We start from the raw sequence: 23,411 nt of genomic DNA on the forward strand, positions 1-23,411 counted from the left end.
TGACACTTGAAAAATAAAAAAGTTACAAACTGACAGATTTTCTGCATCTTACGAAGTCTGCACAGTACTGTATCAAGAAATTTTCAGTTTCTAGCAATCCTTCCATACAATTTACAAACCTGGGCACTGTCTGTTCCTAGACACCAAGGGTCTGTCTTGATATCAAAGCTTAAAACCTCCGGGACTTAACAGCATAGAAACAATCCTCCATTTTTATTCTACACCTCTGATGACTAAACTGAGCAACTTCAGACAGTGGAAGCAAGAAATTAAAAAAAAAAAAGATGCCTAGTATTGGGTTTATTAATGTGGGGGTTTTTAAACTGTTTACAACTACACTCTGTCTTTGATCTTATTTCTAACTACTAGTCCTTAAAAGAGCAACATGTAATTAAGCAGCAAAAATATAAAAAATGCAAATGTTAACTGTAAGAGTGAAAACATCTAAAAAACTATAAATAGGATGGATGCTTAATGACAACTATAAATTTGTCTATAAAGAAGGCAACACTTGTAAAGATCCACAGTGAGAGATGCAAACAAGACTGAGCTGGTCTATGTGCAGCCAGTTCTCAGAAGTCATTGTCATGGCAGGTTTTTAAATAATAGGAATTTTAAAATTCAAACTAAAAATTGAGAGGAAGGAGAAGACAGAAGACGACTAAAATTTGGAAATGCATTTCTAAGTCAACAACAGCATTATCACAACTTGCAGAGAAAGCCTTCTGATCATTTTTGCTGCAATGGAACTAGCTCACGATAAATCTATGAAACTATTTTAAATATAATAGAAGTATCTAAACCATGGGTAAATGACACTTAAATTTGTGGCTTGCATAAATCACACATTGCTACACATCAGAGTTATATGCTTTCCATGGCATGAAAAATGATGAGATTTCACATAAAACACTGAAAGAAGAAACAGTTCTTCAGACCAACATTTAAAGTCCTGTAAAAGAGGTCTTAGGACCTCTTCAAATTGATTGCACACAAGCATGAACTCTAACTATTAGTATAGAATCAACTTTATGAATTTCACTGTATCATTCATCTTAAATTCTCTCAGACTTGACACAATCAATAAGAAAAGTTTCTCCAGAAAGATGCAGTACCTGCAAACAGCCTCTCTTAGCATGAAATTAAAGTCAGGCTCCTGCGAATAGGCTCTCCCAGGGACACTCCTCTTGTGCATGTTCCGGGACATTGCCAGTTCCTTTTTCTGACTTGGACAAATGACTTCTCACAAAAGGCTACTCAGGAACTGAGCTGCTTTTTAAAAAAGCATTAACGTGGCCCCACACTGTGCAGTCAGAGACTCTTCTGCGTGAAACCTTCATTACTCATACATTTCAAATCTGTTGCATAGCACACGGGACATCAAAACTAATCATTCTGTCTGGTCCTCTGTTTCAAAGTCCGCAGAGCTACTGTTTCCACTTGCTACTGGGGAAAACAGGCTTTTTCTTCACCACATGTTTGCTAGTGTCTGACCTACATCATGAAGAAGAATGAATCTTCCACTAATCCACATCCTAACAGCCAGACTTTCTTAAACCCCAAACAGGAAAGCCAGGCATGTGACAAGAAGCATTATTCCTGCCCCCACCTTTTAGTTAATATTCTTGCTCCTCAAATTCTTTTTCATATCCTTTTGTTCTCTTTGCAAAAGTATATCAGAGTGAATTAATGACATTTATAATAATCTACTATGTTCATAAATTACAAAGATATGATCTGCCAGTACTCCGTTTATCAAAAAGCTAGGTATCTCTGTTGTAGTTTTTAATACAATAAACCTTTTAAATCAGCTTTAACAGAACTCAATTAGAATGTGCTTACAGTAAGTAATACGCTGTACTGGACCTGCAACTTGTTTATTGAACTACCATCATCTATACCACATAGAATTTTGAAACCCAAAATTATACAGTGGATTTTTTTTCTTTCCAAAGATTTTCTTCTTAAGCCGATTTGGGAGCCTACAGACTTAGAGCACCAGGTAACCAGAGCTTTCATCTTCTCAATTAGCAAGAAGCCTGGTGCTGACTGAAAACTTCATTACACTGGACAGGCATCTTTGGAAATGTGTATCGGGTATTTTTCAATTTAGGGTTTTTTACCCCCCTTCTTTAGAAAATGTATTTATAAAAGGTCTTGTATTATCAGTAGCATACTGGTGGTTAGAACATGCAGCTTGGAAATTCAGACAGGAAAACAGTTTCCTGACATCGAACAACACTGTTCTCTCCCACCTACCCCATTTTTCATGTGCAGTTTTAATCTTTTTAGTATTTTTTTTTAATTAATTCAATGCTGCTTAATCAGCTTGATCGACTATTACCTCACTATGCTTTTCAGGTAAGCATTCAATGCCTGATGAAGAACTGAATCCTATTATGCACCTTATGAAGTTCATCACAGAGTGAAGACTGGGATTTTTAGTCTCAGATATGACATTGTTTTACTGAATAAACAAAGATTTACTTTGCAAAACACTATGAATTCTACAGATGAGAAGTCCCACATATAAAAATTTACATAAAAGTATGACAAAAAAATTGCATTTTTAAAAATAGTATTTTCCTCTGCCACCTCCACAGAATACATGAAGATGGGGACTGAAATCCCCATCTCAAAGATCTACTTGGTTATTCAGCTCTCAACTCAACAGCTGCACTACCCAGAATAGCTCCTGATGATGCCCCAGGTACACCTGCTGCATGGAAGTGAGGCCCATGGTGAACACTGTAATGAAATCAAGATTTTACCCTCTCAACCCTTCACTCTACTCCTAAAAAAGGGTGACAAAATGAAGCCTTCTGCTCTCCCACCCCATACCCTCCACAAAAAACCCCAGACATTATCAGGTGGCAAGTGTAGCCTGGTTATGAGGTTATTTGCTTAAAGGAGAGGAGACCTAGCTGTAAGACCCTTTTCCACCCACATGCCACCAGGGAATTTATTTTGTTGTAAAACTAAGCTCTTGTGTCCCTGTTCTGAACACCCTAAGTCTTAAAGAACCATCATCAAACCTAAAATTTTGTGGGAAATGTTTGGCCTTGCTTTGTTTTCAAATATGCTTTTTCAAAATTTTATTTAAAACTCTTGACAAGAAGCATTTCAGTATTTGGTTCCTCACTAAGTGTAAGTCACCTGTATTTACCATTCTTGATTCTGGAAAGGGAGACAAGACATAGAAAGCGTCTTCCCTTTTCCTGCTCAGTTCCCTCAGCATTGGCTGTTCTGGATCCTTTTAAAAGGGAGTTGGCAGGGTCTGAGCAAAGGCATACATTTCCCATGGTATCATCACTGCCTTTGCCCATACATCCCATTTCATAACATAACTGTGCAATTTTGATTGATCACACCCGATTCAAGTGGACTGTGCTCTTTGTTTCTAATTCATTAAGAACACAATACTGAACAACATACTAGATCATATATATACAGGACTCTTTTCAGAGGTCCACAAGGCATATTTTTTATGAGCGTACACATACAACTACTTTGAAAGACGTCTTGCCACTAATGTCTTGTCACTGAGTAAGGGGTTAGAAACAATGGGGTCAGTAGCCACTTGAAAGGTTTATATGGCTTTCATTAAATGCAATCTGCCTGTGAAAGACTTGACATTCCGCTAGAGTTCATTTGTGTCTTTTCATTTGCACACATATCTTTTTTCACCAGGTATATGGATCAGATTTGCAGTTACAAAGGTTTTCTTTCAGTGTTTAAGTATTTCCCATTCTATTTCTTAATGCCATGTATAATTTCACAGCAATATTAGTTAGTAAATTGTTCAGAATTCCTCTGCTTGCTTAGCTGTAAAATGTCATTATTTTCATTTAGCAGCCAACAGGGGAAACAAATCCTAAGAGATTTTGAATCATTTTCATAATCTTTTTTTGAAGCCAACTGATTTAGATGCAGAAAAACAAAGAGTGAAACATGTTTACACAAGTGTTTCTTCAGGTCAGAAAAAGAAAATTTCAAGCTACATACAGACTGAATTATTAGGAAGAGATCGTATTATCTATTAGACTTGTGTCAGCTTCTGTAACAAAAGACAATACCAGTCTTTACAAATCTTCTCTATTTCCATGGACCAGGAAGGCAATGACACTATTACTACCATGAGATAATCCTTCTTCCATTTTTTAAATTAATGTATTTTTCAAATGTAGATTTTAAATTTCTGAAAGTGTGATTATTTCTCCTCTAGAGCACTGCTTATCTTCCTAACATAATTTGCTGAATGTTATTGCTGCAAGAGATGCATGCTCTTCATCAAAACCATTGCTGCAGCTCAAATAACCAAGTTAACTTTAAATGAGCTGGCTTAGATCCTGACCAACAGCACTGCATCAAGGAGCTCAGTGCAGGGCAGTCAATAGCATATTCATCTGGGAAACCGGCAGGCTTACAGAATACACTGATAAAGACACTATTTCTGGTGCTGTGTTACTCATTGAATGCTAGCTCAGACACTTGCATGTTAGCTACCATCACAATTTGGACTTATCTCTAAATATTCTGGTGGGAGGAGGAGTGCTATTTTCCTTTTTAATTTATCTCTGAAGCTTTACAGGTTATTAGTTAACTGTAAAACCAACACTTGTCTTGGAAAATCATAAAAAAGCAGGTAAATCAAGTATGCTCTCAGAATGCCTAAAATGTGCTCTTGCGCATTCTTACTAGCTTGAGCAATAGTACCTACACACAACACATAATGGCAGATACATTTAGAGGTTTTACTGAAAAGTGTTAATACAAAACATTAAGAAGTAAAAGGCAGAGAATATGATACTCATCTTTTTATTTTAATCCCAATGCATTTATGAAATTGACAGCAATCTCATTTACAGAAATATCAGCAATGTTTTGGCTTTGTCTATAGCAGAAATAAACACAATTAGCACAAGAATTGGCTAGCACTTTTTAAACATTAGATTAATCTCAATACTGCAGACATAAATTCCTGTTAGAATTACGTAAGAATTTACAGAGACTAAACAAGATGCTTAAAATAAAATATATTCTCATCTACTTTATTTATGGGATCACAAAATCACTGGCCCACTTCAATTTAAGCATGATGGAATGAAATCACATCCTCAAAAGAATTAGTTAAACAGTCCTAATCCTTCATCTTCTAAATCCAGCCCTACCTCTGAGCCTTCATATTATTTAATCTGAAGACTAAAGAGGACTGTCATCTAGTTCTCGGAACTCCACGATGATTAACCCTTCAAAATGAGAACGTAAGGCACAGACTGAAGATTCAAAGTGATTAAGATTCGACATCCAATTCAGACAGCATTTTTAACTAGAAATGTGCCTAACCATATAAGCTTTGCTAAACAATTCAAATACACAGCAAGTTTCAGTCTCTCCTGAATGCAAGAATTACAATACTGGCCATTCAGAAACTCAGCTGGGTGTTTTAAGTGAAAGAGGATCCAGATAAACAGAGACTGAAGGAAGAACAGGTAAGAGAAGCTAGACAGGAAAGGCTTCAGGACAGCAGCAAAAGACATAGAACAGATCAGGAAGGAAGACCTGGGGGCAGTGTGAACACCAAGGGTGTTGGGAACTTAGCCTGTGCTTCCACTACCTGTAAGGCCATTGCTAAAGAAAGTCCAGGCATTTACTCTCAAACAAGTCACCTATACATGCCTATAGGCATCTTACTGGGTGCCAGCTGTATTTCCTGGCAATATCCTCCTCTCATCAATAGTAAGCAGCTACGCTCTGCGTGAGGAAAACCACCTGCTCTAGGAAGATGTCAGTTAACAGACATACAATACCTATGAAATTGGTAAGACCCATCTGAAATGCATATTCAGACTGCCTATCTTCAAGAAAAATTAACTTACATTGCAACAGGCACAGGAAAGAGTCAGGCTAAAAAAGCTGGGCAAGTTTAGTCTGGTAAAGCAAAGGTTCAGTGGGGACAGAATTAGTCAATAGGTATTTAAAAAATGAACCTGACATAAGAACAAATATGCATAAACTTAGCAGTATTGCATGTACTACAACTAAGAGCAGTTCAGTACAGAACAGGCATGCAATAGCAACAGTTGGACAGAACAACTATTCTACAGTGGGCGTGATCAGATTATGGAAGGATTATGTGCCATGATTGCTTCTGACAAGGTGGGGGATGAAGCCTCGTGGCCTAATTTTAGACCCTAAAATTTATGGGCAATAAATAAAGTCAAATAAGTAGAGCAAGTCAAGAAAACAGAGTGAGTTAAATTACCCGATTATAGTATGAATTACAAGTTATTCTCGACCACATACATGTTGGTTTGTATTTGTAACTAGATTAATATCCATATTAAAATGCCAGACTATTGTAAATAAAGACTTTGTGTGTTTTAGATTTAAATCATTATTAACCACTCAATAACCTTTATAAATTGGAGGGGAGGGTTCTGAAGAACCTAGACAAAATAATGAAGCAGTGAGTTCTTCTCAGTGCATAGTATTTCATTTCATTAGAACTTCATCAATGCCAATACTGCTCCAGTAGCATGTGCCAACCTAATGATAAAAGGTTATTTCACATTTTTATATACTCCAGATGGCAATGATTCTGAAAGAATCTCATTCCTTAGTTCAGCAGGATTAGGAAACCTCTTACAACAACCTCAATTGACATTTCTCATCCTGCCAGCACTACAATGGATCATGATGCATGTGTTTCACATTGTAGTTGCCAGTATAATTGTCCTATTACAAACACACTGATTGAGAAAATACATATAGCACTGCAATAAACACTAAATATGTCACAAAATATGCAACAGAGGGTTCACAGTGAAATGCAGGCAAGTCTGGAATGGGAAAATTTTGCTTGTTATTTTGCAATGCTATAAATTTCAGCAATTTAGTACATGACTACAAGAGCTGAATGAAACCCAGAATATTTAAAGTATTTTTACCACAAGAATACTCACTCTAGTATGAAACTAGTGAAACCACTGACCCATTATTCTTCCTTGTATACACTAAAATTGCCTTCAACAAATATTTCAGAAATGGATCTAAATGACCTCCATGAAATTCAAATATTTTTAAAAAAATGTAAGTTTCCTTCATTCTTTCTTTAACAGGTTCTACAGTAAATTCACACCAATATAACATACTCTCCCACTATTCACTACTACATAGACTTAGACAAAATGAGCTCTTTTCTCTGTGAAGGGTTGAGACTAAAATATAAGAACTGAATTTGACAGACATTTGCCTTTTAAGGAAAACATTGACAGTTGGATTGTTTTTTGTTTTTTTTTTCCCTCTTCAGTTTGAGAATACAAGCATAGTAGCAGAAGACATCTACAGTACTTGACAAGATTAAGAAATACTTTGTCTTGAACAGAATTCATATTCTGAGATACACTTGCATTCAACAAGCCAAGGGGAGGGATCTTCACTGTAGACACTTTTAACACAGATCCACTTTGATATACCATAATGGTAACTGTCATTTTGAAGTCAGTCAGCTCCTTGGCTTTTTAATCTACTGATTACCTTGCTCTGCCTTACCTGCCTTTCAGAAAGTAGTACAGGTGGTCAGAATTTTCCAGTTTCTTACTGATTTTTCCAGTAAAAAGGAATATACACACGGGCTTACTGTTATTTACTTATCATCTATACATGATCTATACATGATTAGCTTTCTTATGGTTAGTAGATACAAGCTGGAAGGAATCTGCCAACTGATGACAAATGGAACACAGCAATAAAACCACAATCAACTCAGTGCCTCTAAAAAGGCTTTAGGATGAAGGATGAAACCTATAGCTAAAGACAGAAAAAGGTTACCTTCTGATCAGGTGAGACGGTATATCAACTCATGCCACATTCATTCAATTAATAGACTGCAGCTTGCAAACACTGATAAGGGCACTACAACTTAATGATCTAATCTGTATTCCTAGAGAATGAAAACTTGGTTCAAAACACAGTTTGCTTGGATTTCCAATGCAGGCAAAATGTACAGCAGGTCCTCTCTCTGCTATGTACTGGCATGAAAAACCGGACAATTAAATCCCACAAATATAGAAGAACAAAAAGGAGGATTAAAAATGCTTGCAGAAAAAGGTATGTCAAGTTCTAAAATGCAGCACAACCTCCTGTGCCAAGACAAGAGACTACAGAAATCTCTGTTCCCTTGCAGCATTAAGTCTCATCGTCTCACACTTCCTCCTAACCACTTTTCTCATGACAAATGCAACTTTTCCTGAGCATACCACATCTTCTTTCCTATCTGGAATGGTGGGGAAAACCAAGAAGAGTAAAATCCCTTATCTTGAAGAAAGCAATTGAACTGGGATTCAGCTATCATGAAACAGAATGATGCAAAAGAAAAATCTTCTCCAAGGTATATGTAAACTAAGAGTGTGTATCAACAACCTAAAATACTCAAGTGTTCTCTACAATGTGACTTGTTCTGAACAGGATTTGTAGTTTCTCTGCATCCTTTTGCAGCACATCCTTAGTTATCTGATTGTCATAAGAGCAGCTCATTGTTTTATGCAACACAATATTCTACTGACATCCTTTGGACAATGTTTTCAGAATAACCTATCCGTACTTATTATACTGCATGCTTGGAAGACAATGGATGTTTACTGAAATACATATTTAATTAATGCTATTTAATACACATTTCGACTGAAGGGTAGCAGTGCCCAATTCATAGAATTTGAGATTATGAGGCAGGCACTACACATGGAATTAAAACCATGTTACACTGAAACAATCATTCAAATCAGTCTACATTTTCTTACAGTATCTGCAAACTGAAGCACACATTATGACCAAAGAAAATTACGTTAAGATTTTTGGCAATGCTTTACAATAAAAGCTATCTGAAATAGTAGACAGTAATTGTTACTAAATTGTAACAGAATCCCTATGGAGTTAGGAATTATAACCATATTAGTCATATAAGTTCAGCATGATTAATGACACTGCAAAAATACCAAGATTTTAAGCAATAAACCCCTTATGGGCAAAGCCCACAGCAATTACTTAGGTCCATTCCTGCCATAAGCCAGATGTACTTGACTCTCATTGCTCCGTTTTTAGTGCAGTTATCCAGCACCTTTCAGGATCTGGTGAGGATCTGGCCCACCAATTTTCCTTATTTGTTTGAATAGTTTGACTCATGTCAGATGACTTAAAACTGTAGCATTTGTCCTTCAACGCTTTCTTCACCCTTAAGAAGGGAAATACCCATTTCTTTCCAGGGGACATTCCCTCTGCTAGATCCAGATCCAAACTCAGTGAGAATCCTAAGCCTTTCCTTCAAACAGGAGTGAAGAAAGACCTCACAGCTGTCCTTACTGATACTCATGGACTAAAACCAAGCATATTTTCTTTTTTAAAATCCCATTTTTCCTCTAAGCAAGTTCCATTACATATATGAAGAAAACGCACAAGCAACATCCATGCAGCTGAAACAAACTTCCTATGCCTTCGGGGCATAGGTCCCTGAGGATTCACCTGTAGAATATCTAGCAAAATGAAGTATCAGAGTAAGGGATGAATAATTAGAAGAACTAAGTCTGTAAGCCTATACAGGAAAAACACATCCCATTCTGTTCTCTTAATGTTTATCATATACTCTGAGAAGCAAAACTCCAAAACAGTTTGCACCTAATATAATAGCTTTTCAGCTTTAAATATACTTGCTGCAGCTTCTTATAATCATATTTGAAATGTGCTCATAGAGGAAAACACACACCCAAAACATTTTGATAGAAAAAGATTCAAACTAAATTTTTAAGTTGCCCTGTCCAATTTTGAGCACTGACAAACAAATGAACTGCTGCATGGCCTGTTACGTTAGAACAATACTGTGGAATAATTACAAGTTCTAAGATAAAATTAAAATTACCATAATAATTCTCCTGTGAAACAATCCAATCTATGCAGACTGCAAATTGCTACTAGGTTGAAAAAATATATTACCACCTCAAGTCAGGCAGATAAATTATTCTATTTCCATTAGTTAGTGTAGGTACTTAAGAGGTTATGCAGAGCAGGATGACAAACTGATTATATTTACAAATTATGTATTGGTCACTTTTAAAGACCAGCTGTTTACTTGCACACCAGCATTAGAAAGCCAGCCATGCAAACTGTGAGTAAAGATATGATTCTACAATAGAGAGCAGAAGTCCCAGTCTATAGGGCCTACCTTCAGATACAACAGGCGATATCAAATTGGGGACATCTTTGTGCCTGTTTTCCTATACCGTTGCCTGTACCATTTCCATTAAAGTACTTTAGAGAAAGCCCTTTTCTCCTCCCTGTCACATACACACATGAAGAACAGAAAACATTGCTCTGAAATCTAGACAAGACAAAGGATTCCCCTATTATTCAGAGAGATAACATTCAGGATTTCATGTTCTTATCCCCTGTACCACAAATCGGTACATCTGCACTATTTAAGGCACCAAAATCCTGAAAGGTACCTGAAGCACTCCTTTCCTTCTGCCCTTAATGAAAGCAGAAGGCATACCAGTATCTTAAAAGGCTGAGCACTTTTCTGGATCAGATTTTATCTGCTTGCAATTAGAATGGGAGTGTAGGCTCCCCATTTCAGTTTGTTGTATAATTGTAAAGGTAAAACTTAGACTCAGTCAACCAATGCTCCTTTGAAGATTCCGATCATGCTCATAAAAGAGAAGTATCACTATCAAGATCATTTGGTTTTATGTCACCTTTTTAATCATACTATTCCCTCATGGTTTAATTTGCTCTGTGCCTACCACCATCAATCTGAATATACACCACTGCCCATTAATGATACATTTACAGTGTATAACACAGGTTTTATAGTACAGGAGAATTATTAATACAAGCCACCTCAAGCATCTAACAGAAAAACAACTACAAAATTTGTGATCATAAACTCACATTTCTCTGATCCATTAGCAAAGAGAAACAGTCTATAATCTGCAAATCGCATATCAGTTATGGCTTTTAAGTATAAGTTTACAATCACATGACAAAAGGAACCACAAGTGTGATGGGATCAGTAAACTAAGATGGGATAAATCCATGTTATCTGGGTAGCAACTTAAAACTAATCATTCTAATTGTGAATAATTCACAAAATTACGTGATCTTATAAAGATGATCTTCCATTTTAATATTTGTAAAGCACACATGAACTTTCAACACATATACAAAACTGATTAACCGTTTTATGATTGCAATCTAAACCGAAGCATGTCACCTTTAAATATATTGCCTATTATCACGTTTTCTGCAAAACGTTGTAAAATTATTCTAATATATTTGGTTGGAAGGAGTTCCTAATGGGTCAGCTAGGGGATTAACCTCACATTGCAGGACATGGGAATATCACAATTTTTTTCCCACATGAAAAAGTTTTCCCAAAGCAGATCATCTGTAGCTGCCACTAAGGATGTAGCATCTGATTCTAGCAATGTTGTAACTTCAAAAGCACTTCAAGAGAGATACTATAGAGCATTGTTAACCCCACCAGTTCTTCTCTGGATACATTAAATTTAACAAAAACCCTCTTCCTGGATGAGTTTCTCAGAAGCTACTTATTAGAGCACAGGCAACTGAAGTGAGCACTGGTACCATAATTGTTTAGTCTTCTTCATGAAGACTATTGTAGAACCATATCTAAACTTTATTAACAACAAATCGGTCTAATCTTCTGTGCACAATTTCCTAGTTATATATAAGTAAATAGCACTCCTTTGGGACTTCGCTCATTCTTCAACTGCCTACACGTGTAATTGTCAGTGGTTGGTTGACTACAGTTGGTGCCTGTGAGTATGATGAAGAAATCCTGGCTGAATCTACTTATCTTAATTCTTTAACTTGTTACCTTTCGCATTCTATTGTGAGATCTCAGATCATCATTGTCAATCTTTATTGGCATATGTATGCTATTATTTTCCTCCAGGGAAGACTAAGACAGAACAGCTGTTAAGTATTCCTGCTTTCTCATCTATTATATACCCTTCTATCCTCCCATCTTCCACATGATTTTCCCTTTAAAACTACTTTTCATCCTTTTATGATCTTTGTAAAAATGCCTTAGTTGTATATAAATATAAATATGTATCACACCTCCAATTTTTATTTGGGGGTGACCTAAGTATGAAGGAGTTTGGTCTTTCACACTGTCCTGGTTTCAGCTGGGATAGAGTTAATTGTCTTCCTAGTAGCTGGTACGGTGCTATGTTTTGAGTTCAGTATGTGAAGAATGTTGATAACACTGATGTTTTCAGTTGTTGCTAAGTAGTGTTTAGTCTAAAGTCAAGGATTTTTCAGCTTCTCATCCCCAGCCAGCAAGAAAGCTGGAGGGGCACAAGAAGTTGGCACAGGACAGAGCCAGGGCACCTGACCCAAACTGGCCAACGGGGTATTCCATACCATGGGACATCACATCTAGTATAGGAACTGGGGGGAGTGGGGGCGGGGGAATCATCGCTTGGGGATTAACTGGGCATCGATCGGCGGGTGGTGAGCAATTGCACTGCGCATCATTTGTATATTCCAATCCTTTTATCATTACTGCTGTCACTTTATTAGTGTTATCATTATCATTATTAGTTTCCTCTTTTTATGTTCTATAAAACTGTTCTTATCTCAACCCACGAGTTTTACTTCTTTTCCTGACTTTCTCCCCCATCCCACTGGGTGGGGGGGGGGAGTGAGTGAGTGGCTGCGTGGTGCTTAGTTGCTGGCTGGGGTTAAACCACGACACACATAGCGGGTAATCATGGCAAGCTATGAAGAAAAAGTGATGACAAACTTACAGTGTAATCAGGGCAGGTTCTCTCCTGAAAAATGGCTCAGAATTAAGAACATAATGTTAAAAGAAAACATTTTAAAAGATGTTCTTTTAGACCACAGCTAATTAATATCAAATGGCTTGCCTTAAGGGAAAAAATAAACTAAAGGAAAATAAATTATTTTCTGCTGATCTTTTCAGATCTTTTTCTGGCAGATCTGCTGATCCTTCTGCTGGTCCTTGGAATTAAGGTACCTATCATGTCTATCAAAGGAATCTTTTTATTAAATAGGTGAAGGAATGTGTTGGTTTTGAATAGTCTCTTTACCTTATATGGCATCAAGGAATTGCAGAATAGCACGTGACACATCTGTGACTTTCCTGATCTCCCAAGTTCAAAAGAAACCAAACTATGGCAAGTTGCACAGGAAAGAAACAGTCAGTACTTTAACTTTGCATGTTCCAATGCAATTTTAAAAATACATCTATAAGAACAGCAAACCAGCAATAAGTAACAGAAGTCCTCCTGACAACCACAGGTCCTATCTACCTTGGAAACGTCTTACCATATATGACCGCACAGCTCTTAGGCAGCAACATTAGTCAGTAATAGAACTTAGCTCCTATATCAGCACTGTCCTTTTATAAATCTAAACATGTTATACAATGGAGAATTACCAGTAGCTAGAAATACCTGCAAAAATTTACCTATTATTGTGCAAAATAAAATGCACAGAGCTGTGAACTTCAACAGGTACAGGATTTCACAGTACATACACATCAAACACGAACCTCAATCACTTTAAACAGCAGCAAGGGAGTCTGCAATCCAACCAAAATGAGGTTTTCACTGTCCTCCAACATAAAAGGGTCTGTAAATCCAGTCACTACATCTGCACAGCAATCCCCGCTCTTACTGTCAGGTACAACATTATTTGGTGCATGCTTCTAGGAGCTTCCTTCAACATCAGTGGGGATATCTCACTTTGGGAATGAAACAGCCATACAAGAGAGATGATGGATACATACCACATGCTACTTAATATAGATAGGTTCTGCTTGGTTAGGACCATGGTATGGGAGTGCAGAGAACATTCAAACCATCTTTCTATTACAAAAATTAATGCGTGGAGGGGATTATATGCTGTGTGTGGACCTGTATATGGGCACCGGTGACCTAGTGTTAAATAGCGGTGAAAAGGTTGATACATTGTTTTTATGTTAGGCTTATCTTGTATGTTTTAAAAGACAGGGTAAAACAAAGGATTACATTGTAACCTAGTACTAGCTGGTGCTAATCTATTACATTATGCAAAGGAAAACACCCACTATATCTCATTAAATTGTAGTGCTAGCTAGAACAGAGGAAGCAGAGTATCATTTCATGCTCTGATAAATCAGTAAAAGGCAATAGATGCAATCTTCCAGAAATACAAGTATGACGCATACTGTCAGCATATAAATAAATACAAACCAAACCCAAGATTTTCTGAGCACACAGATAGCCATGTTTTTGTCTGTGGGAGATAAAATTTACCTATTTCCCTGGCCCCTTGAAAGAAGCTTTCAGCAACTAAGAGCTGCCATGAAACACCACCACATGATTTACGAGTGCATCGGTGTACTGAAATAGGGCTGGCTCTTAATGTAATTTCAGTGCCTGAAGAGTCCACAGATGATCGGGAACTGCATGTACCTCTACGTGCACCTTTAACAATGCCTGAAGCAAAGCAATCCATTGCTATCTAAAAGTGTTACGCAAGTCAATATACGTCATGCAATATAGTCTGCTATAACTTCTGGTCCTTGCATGACTTCTGTGTTTCAAGTTTACCCCGGTTCTTCAGCCCTCTGCAGTCACTCTCACCTCACTGCTTTTGTTCTTTCTCAGCTTCTGTATGACAATGTGTATTTCAACCCAATCGTTTCTAACATGAGAATAGGAATTATAGTTTTTGAAGAAAACTCAGATAACACATTCTTTGAAGATATTTCTCACGTATATGTATTTTCAAAACCACCATATTCATACACAGAACAGAGGAGTGGAAAAAATTAAGCTTGGTATGAAAAATTAGAAAATTCCTTTTCTTCTTCTTGTTGGTCAAAGAACAGGAAACCAGCATATTAAGTTCAAAGTAGCTAGGGAACTGAGTCAAACTCCATATACAACTTGGGGCAACCTCCTCTTTGGGCTTAATTTCATGGGTTTAGTTAAACCATTCCTTTATTTTCTGCCAGATGAAAACTATCACACAAAAGCTCCTTGATCTTACTTAAAGTAGTGCTTGACAGTTCTGAGCAACGATTAGAGATGAAATATGTACCCAAGTGTCGTACATGCACATAAATAAAAATACTAATATACTCACCCCATCAGTGTTAATCTAAAAGAAACTTCATTCTTTTCCTCTGTCAATTCTAATCAAACGACGAGATCGATATCCTAAGCATTAGGCCAAAGTCCTAGTAAAACAGTATTCACACCACGTCCTGAGGCTCAGTGAGCCCAGCCGAGAGCTAAGCAGTCCTCCAGCAAAAGCACTCTGCCCAGCACACTGGCAGTGGCAGCTCCAGAACTGGTGCCTGTGAAGCAGACACCACTCCCTTACACCATACACCAGAGAGGCCTCCCAGTACTCAAAGACCCCACTGGGAGGGACCCCACGCTGGAGCAGGGGAAGAGTGTGAGGAGGAAGGAGTGGCAGAGATGAAGCATTTCGAGCTGCTCACAGCAGATCCCCGCCCCCCCCGCCACCTACCATGCTGCACAGGGGAGGAGGTAGAAGAGTTGGGAACAAAGGAATGAAGTTGAGCCTGGGAAGAAGGGAGGGGTGGGAGAAAGTGTTACTAGTTTTGTCTTTGTGTCTCACTATCCTACACTATTTTTAATTGGCAATAAATTAAATTAATCTTCCCCAAGTCGAGTCTTCTTTCCCCTTGGTGGTAACTGGTGAGTGATCTCCCTGTCCTTATCTCAACCCATGAGGTTTTTTGTCTTACTACTTTCCCTCCCAGTCCTGTTGAGAAGGGTGACTGAGTGGCTGGGTGGGCACCTGGCAGCCAGCCGAGGTTAACCTACCACAACATGTTTGAAGATGGACGTCTTGTAGTCAGTAGCAAAACAGGAAGGAAGTGTACAAGTGAGATGCGCACCAGACTGGAGCACTTTCAAGTCAGCAAGTTGTGTTTTATACTTATTCACTAGTTTTCTTTGTAACATTTCACACAGTCACATCTAATAAAATCTGGCAGTATCTACAAACATGGGGCAGGATGACAAGGTCAGCCTTTGATATAAACTCTATCTTTGCAACAATCTGCCTCCTTCAATAACCCTACATACAGACCATGCAGGAAGGATGATAGGAGATTACTGAAGAACTACAGAAAAGAGGAGAACTGTAGACAGCTCCTTCTGTAATCTTCCTCTGAGACAAGCAATGAATTCTCACACAGTGTTTTACTCATCCCTGCTATGACAGAATCAAAGGAATATCATCAATGGCTGCCAGGAGAGCATTTTAATCTCCCCAGAAACTAGATTAAAATGTTATTAATGGTTTAAATTGGCATTCAATGGACAAACTGACCAGCCGCAGGGGCTACTGAGGTGTCCTACTGGTTTATACTTTCCAGACACAGCCTCTGTTATATATGGATTACCAGTCATGGCAGTAAGGCCACTGAAGCGCAAGCAGGTGGTGACCTCTAGATCAAGCAGATGTGATAGAGTTAGAAATTACAATGCGATAATGCAACATCAACATGCTGATGCAATGCAAAAAATCTCTTTATCACAGCTGCTAGGAAAACAGTTATCATTTCCACTCACCTGCCGACAAGCCAGAATGGAGCAAGGGGAATTAACAATAATTGGAGAAAACCACGTAGGATGTGCTTAAACCAACAGCCACGCAGTCCTTTTATGCAAAGTGTTATCAGATTTGTAGTAGTCATTTTTGCCCTCGTCAGAAATGACAGGCTTAACCCTACGGTCAATATTAATGTGAGGGGAACACTGAAATCCAATCTAATGAGAACTGCACTCATCCCATTTGCAGGACCCTGGCAGATCAAACAAGGACCATTTCCTACTTTTCCAATAACATCCGTTCTTAAAAGCCTGAGGCAGTTTCCCAGTCACAGACATTGATACCTATAAACAACATCATCTTAACTGAAAGAATTTTTGAAATTTACCCAAAGGGGATTTTAAGATTTGATACTAGCCTCTTCAATTACTCTTTAGAGATATACTTTACAATAGTGTGTTTATTGAACTTGTTTCACTTAGACCAAGATAGTAATCAAAATAACTTAAGTAAAGGTACCTCTTTTATTGCTTTAACATTTAATCCCAGTTTGGAGTCACATGTACTGTATGCACTCAACAGACAACAAATTCTGTTGCTTACTGATGTATAGCAGAGAAACGTAATCAATTTATATTGTGTGTATTAGTATGCTTTTTAGAGTGATACTCTAAATCACACCAATCACACCTACTGCTTCGGGCAGGGTTGTTGCACTTCTGTTCCTACTGTTGCAGGAAGATGCTGAAAGTAGGAAAGCACAGCTGAAACCAAGAACAAGGAGGTAAATGAGACAGTGTATTTTATTCTCTAATGTCCAAGATATAAGAAGTTCAAGGAGGAACTAATGTTAAACTGTGAGCAAGCAAAAAAAAAACCCAAACCAACCAAACAAAAACAACCCCAAAAGAATTAACCTAATTTCCTCCAGAGCTGGATAAAGAGGCTGGATAATACTAACCTAAATGGTGACCCACCATGACAGTTGCCAACAATCAAAATGGAAAAGTCAGACTGCATGACACTGTCTTGGAAGAAACTGGGCTGATAGGTATTTATAGGGTTAGTCTTCATGCATTTGAGCAACATTCATCTATATATTGTCATGCCAAAAAGGGCCTTAGAGAATTTAACAGAACAGCTGCAGCAAAGCAACAGATCTCAGTGGTTTTGAGAAAGAAAACATCAAGGATTTCACCTTAAGGTGACATATACTGAAGTAATGGAGAAATAACTGCATCCAGCTATAGTGTAAAATCCTAGCTTTAGCATTAAATGGTTTTCCTGCAGGATCTTTCCACACCTTAAATATATTCAACTCCAAGAAAATTAGAAAATAATTTTAAAACTACCTGGCTACACCACTATACAATTCTGGAAAAGAAATTTGGTTTTAAAAGCTCTTTCTCCTACAACAACTGTCACATATTTATCAAACTAACCACTGTGTCACTTTAAGGCTCTGGCAGATTTATACAGATGTTAAGAAAGCGAACTTCGATTTATTTCAGACTCCTAGCCTGGAATATTGCTTACCTGGTAAGAACAGAAACGTCAATCAATAAAAAAAACCCCTTGCCTTCTGAAGTCCTCAATCTCAAACTATATGCTTATATGACAGATTAAGGTTTTCACACAATTTCAGATAGGAATAGGCAGCTTTCCTCCCCTGATTACAAAGGTCAATTTACAGGTTTCTACAAACTATTATGTTTCATTCTTTCAAAGATGCAGAGAAAATATTTTGAGATGCAAGGAAACATCCTCCAAATCACAGTTTAACCTGCTGCTCTACATGTATATGTAGGAATGTCTATGTAAATCCACTCAGTTCAGGAATTAAACATAGTTAAAAGATTTATGCTATAATATATGTTCTTACTTTAGTCTATCTGCATCTGAAAGCCAGAATGTTTAGGCCCAAAGTACTACTCTCTAGGATCTTCTAAAGTACTTCCAATTTGCTTGATTTTAACAACTCCTCCCATCACCACCTGTCTTGTCCCATTTAATTGTTCTCAAATTGAGAAAAAGGTCTCAAATCCTTCAACCAATACAGAATCTCTAAGCAGCACAAGACTATCCAGTTGCCAGTTTCATTATTTGCTCAAGCAGAGTAAGAAAAAATATACTTGTTTAGGGAGAAAGTCTGTGTAAGCAAATATCTTAATATTCTACTAAACGTAAGAAAAAATAACCTCTAATATTCATCATAAGAAACATAATGTTTTAAAAGCAAATGAAGTATTTAAGTAAGTAAGTGATGCATTCTCTTCCTAGCATCTGGTCTACACTAAAGTAAAATCATAGCCCAATGAAGCCAACAGCAGTTTTCGTCATTGGTAATAGCAGGGCCAACCAAGGTGCCATTAATGAAAAGTGATATTTAAGTTTGCCTTCAAACAGTATAGCTAACGTGCAGACAGCCTTAAGAAGAACATAATACTGATTTAGACAGCATTCACCTTTATCTAAATCAGAGGTACAAAAATAAAGAGACAAACAACTTTAATCCAAAGAACTTGCATCCCTCTGCTTCTTGATAGATCAGAGCAAGCTAGACCGCAAATAGTAATGGAAGCAAAAGAATGGATCAATTTGAAGACAGTGGACTTCAGGGATCCTAACTAATAAAATAGTTACTCTTGTCAGAAACGCTGTAGAAGTGAATCGGACTACTGCAGTTTCACAGAAATAATGAAGGGTTATCCTGGAAAGATCTGAATATGCAACAGTTAAAATTTTACCAAGTTACTGGGCGCGCTACTCTGGAGACTGGTTTCCCCTCACCCCTTCTTTTCTTAATCATGGCTCCATCATCTTCAAAGTTTATTTCAAAGGCTTCTAGTTATTGTAACAATTATACTGTTCTAAAATCAGGCCCTAAGGAAATTCTTCCATAAACAAAGATTAATATGTAATAGAGCAAAATAGTCTAACCAAGAATACTCATAGGGTGGATTTAATTTGTGCATATTACTCAGGGAGTCTCATCAGAATAAGTAAAAATTGAAACCAAAGATCATAGAACAAGAACAACAACAGAAAACTAAAAAAGAAATATCCTTAGCATTTATAGCAAAAGAATTTCAGACTTATCTGAACACTTTGATAGGTTTTTAAAATCTGAAGAGCATTAATGGAGATTTTCCAAAACCAAAATAACAGATCAGAACAAATTTTATTATTGCTATCAACAGCTTTTGCAGCGTTGCCTAGAAACCCAATTTCAGATGAGAGGAGCAGCATGGCAGACACTGAGGAAAAAAACCCACAAAAAATGCCCAACACAGAAAACCCTAAAAACCCCAACAAAAATAACCAAGGAAAAAACCCACCCCACAAAAGCTTGTTTTCACCATATTAAACTGAACTTGAACTTTCCAACGATTCAGGGGCCTAAAGTAACGAGTTAATATTCAGTCTTGATGGAAAATATACAACATAAAATTCCATTGTCTCTTTTGATTTTGATTGTTTTGTTTCTGTTCATGTGGCAAAAACAATAAAAAATCCAATCTGATGTACAAGATCTCATCATGCACCATGAAAACAATAAATAATTCAAATCTTTACTGTCGTCATATGAATGAATAGTTTGTCTTAAATCCCAGTTCTAAGATGGCTCCCTTGTAAGTGGAGCTCTGTTCTAGCATGAAGCTCTGGTCCAGTCAATGCAGGAAGAGATTCAAAGCATGTCCAAGCAGGATGATTACCCAGCTGGTAAAAGGCATCACTTTTTTTTCCTTTATTCAGATTGATCAAACCCATTCTTGTTGGTTAACAGAAACAAACACCAAATATTGACTTATCAATGACGTGCACTTTTTGAGAAGTGAAGACCTGTACTTAGAAAATTATTGGGAATTCTAACAAATGCAAAATCTCTAGAAATTAAAATTTTCACCACTACATAGAACGATGGTATAAGCCTTTTAAGTTTTACAGGATGCTAACAATCATTTAGCCAAAAGCCCATTATGTTTACAGAATTTAAGAGGGAGAGCAGTTTTTGCCTTAGATTCCATCCATTCAAGCTATCAACAGGTTTGATCAATCTTTTTGCACCGAAGTATGTTCCTCCTATATTTTGAACGTCGTTTACTTATGCAACATACCTGGAAAACTGTTCTTGCAGCCCACGCATCTGAGCTCTGCTACGCTCCGACTCCAGTGTCACTTCCCGTAATCTTTTTTCACTCTCAAGTCTTAAATGTCTTTCTTCCTCCAACTCATGTATCAGCTTCTCACGCTGAAAGACCATAAACAGTTATTTATTAATTGTACACATAAGACATACTTTTAGCAAAAATTTAAGATTTAATTTGGGAAAAATCATCAAACAATCAAAATAATTACCCTAACTATCCAGTCCTATCATTTTTTCGTACAGCAATGTTACATAGAATAACAAGCTGGAGAAGGAAAGCCTTTCAGAATACCCCCAGCACACTGAGCTACTGTTACTTGGCTCAGACTCACTGAAGTCAGCATATTAAAAAACATACACCCAACCTCTCCTTCAAAGCTCTTTGTCTTCACCTCCACTCAAAATAAATGTAAAAAATTATATTTGAAATCTGTGATCCATCTTGCTTGAATGCAGACACGGGAAGCATGAAACAAGTCAAGAGGACAACTTGTCACCCATCCCTTAATGTTTCCATCTCACGAGCAGAGAAGGACCTGATTCTGCAGCCACTGGTTTTCTTGTTTGGGATGAGAGGAGGATCCCTATCAATAGGACAGAGTCTATTTGAATCTATTTACTGAAATACTATGACAAAAAATATGTTTTTAAAAACAATATGTTTTAAAAACAAATATGAGAGAAATAAAAATGTCATTAATTTTACTAATAGTTCTCAAAGGCAAATAGCATATGGTTGTTGCTAATTCTTAAAACACAGAACTAAAAAAACCAACCCACAACATACAGCGCTACCTGAATAAATCTACATATGTCATAGCCTAATTTCTTTTTAATTTTTTTTTTTAAAAGAAAGAACATCATATGAAAGGGTACCTAATGATTTCAAAACCCTGTTTTAAAAGTAGCTAAACCCAATTTAGGAGCAGGGGAATGAACTGAAAAGTTATAAAAAAAGCTCTTGGAATTAAAAAATGTATATACAGCCTTTTGCATGTGACCCTGTTAAACGAAAATGAAATGAAATTAAATTTTTCCTTGTGCATTTAAATGAGATAATAAATCAATAAAAAACCTCAAGCAATTTACATGGTACTACATTATACTCCATCAGCGAAGGAGTTCCAATGTCAGTTGACTAAGAAAAGGTTAAGTCATTGTAAAGCTACAGTGCGTTGACCAACTGTATGTTTTGAAAAATTTCTGTGCCCATGGTGCAGTGCAATTTGTACCCTGTCAGACAGTCTGACGTAGTTCCATTGCTGACCTAATTCTTCATGACATACCTGCAAAAATTTATCTAGAAATTATACATACAGTTTCATTAGAAAATAACAAAGGTATCTTAGTGTTAAGCCATTAAATGGGGGAGACAGATTATTTGTACAAGTCTCACAGCTATAAATCTTACTGGATAATAATTTACAATAGCAGTAACCAAGGGACCAAAAATATGAACATTACCAAGTGGAAAAGGGATCTTAAAGACAGAGATAAATAAGCAGATGCCACAAATGGAGGCTGCAAAGGATTAAATGAAATATCTATATGCTTTTGAAAAAATAGGGGGAATTACTCAGAGAACAGAGGGCTTCTGTCTAGTTGGTCATATGTAATAACTGGAAAATGGAAAACTGCAAAACAAGAAACAAATTACTGGAAAATAAATACATTGTTCTAACTAAATTATCTAATTACTGTCCTTACTGTTACATAACCATGTTCTGCCACGTTTGGAGTAATCCTTGGTTTCTGCCAAACTAAGAAGAGCAGAGAGTGCTCAGCACCAGGCAGAAGATACATAGCAGCTGTACAGAGAGTATGGCTCACAAAGGATAACTCAGGCTAATGATACGGGAAGAATATTCAAAGCAGTTAGTATTTCTCCAGCTTAGATCCCGTCAACACCAGCTTCAAAATTATACTGTTAGCATCTTCTCTTACAGAAGCATTTCACTGCTGCTAAAGAGACATCTAGAGCTTCCAGAGAGTCAGACAGTAGCAAGGGTAATGACATAAAAGAAATATATAGTTACCACCCAGAGCTTAAGACAAGCTTTCAGAAGATACTGGTGGCTACAGAAATTGGCCTTAAAACCCAATATGTAACTGTCCCTACAGTAACTGATAAGCCACCCTGGAGGAAAATCAGGTACTGCTATGAACCCCTGAGTGCCCAAGTTGACTCAAAGCACTAGGCTCTGCCTAAGCTACCTGATGCAGTAACAGCTTAACTATGATAATGGACTGACGACCAGAGACTTAGCCATGCCTTCAATGCTCATTCAGCATCATTAATGCCACAATGATCTTATTCTGCTACAGCAATTATCTCTATATGTCTGCTATGCTGACCACATTCCGGTCCTCAGGTAAACCTTCTTTCTACATTAAGTACAAAGCCAGATCTCCACATGGGGCGAGAGACAAAATGTGACACTTCAGAAAGCAGATGAGTAACCTGTTCTCCATCTTGGTGCCAGGATGTTTTGCAGGTTGCACACAGCTCCACTGACTGTCCTGCATGAATGTGCTGTATCTACATGCATGGCCATGCTGCTGCTAATCACAAAACTGCATTTTCTACTAGAGCATTGAATATACAGCAGAGATTCACAAATCCAAACCTTGCTCTAGAGGTCAA

The 23,411-nt window shown here is 37.3% G+C and overlaps 1 protein-coding gene across 12 annotated transcripts in view; it reads right to left on the reverse strand.

Moving 5' to 3' along the window:
* The window catches only part of NCKAP5 (NCK associated protein 5), a 394,816-nt gene that overhangs the window by 176,658 nt on the left and 194,747 nt on the right, over nucleotides 1–23,411 (reverse strand). For 10 of the 12 annotated variants that reach the window (XM_030017100.2, XM_030017099.1, XM_030017101.1 and 7 more), the window contains one exon: nucleotides 20,736–20,869. In XM_030017100.2, coding sequence (XP_029872960.1) covers nucleotides 20,736–20,869 — 134 coding nt within the window. Of the gene's footprint in view, nucleotides 1–1,115; nucleotides 1,462–20,735; nucleotides 20,870–23,411 lie in introns of those variants that run through there. The other 2 variants (XM_030017106.2, XM_030017107.2) reach the window with 2 other exon arrangements.

The sequence above is a fragment of the Aquila chrysaetos genome, chromosome 6 (genome assembly GCF_900496995.4).
Source record: "Aquila chrysaetos chrysaetos chromosome 6, bAquChr1.4, whole genome shotgun sequence".
Lineage (NCBI taxonomy): Eukaryota > Metazoa > Chordata > Aves > Accipitriformes > Accipitridae > Aquila > Aquila chrysaetos.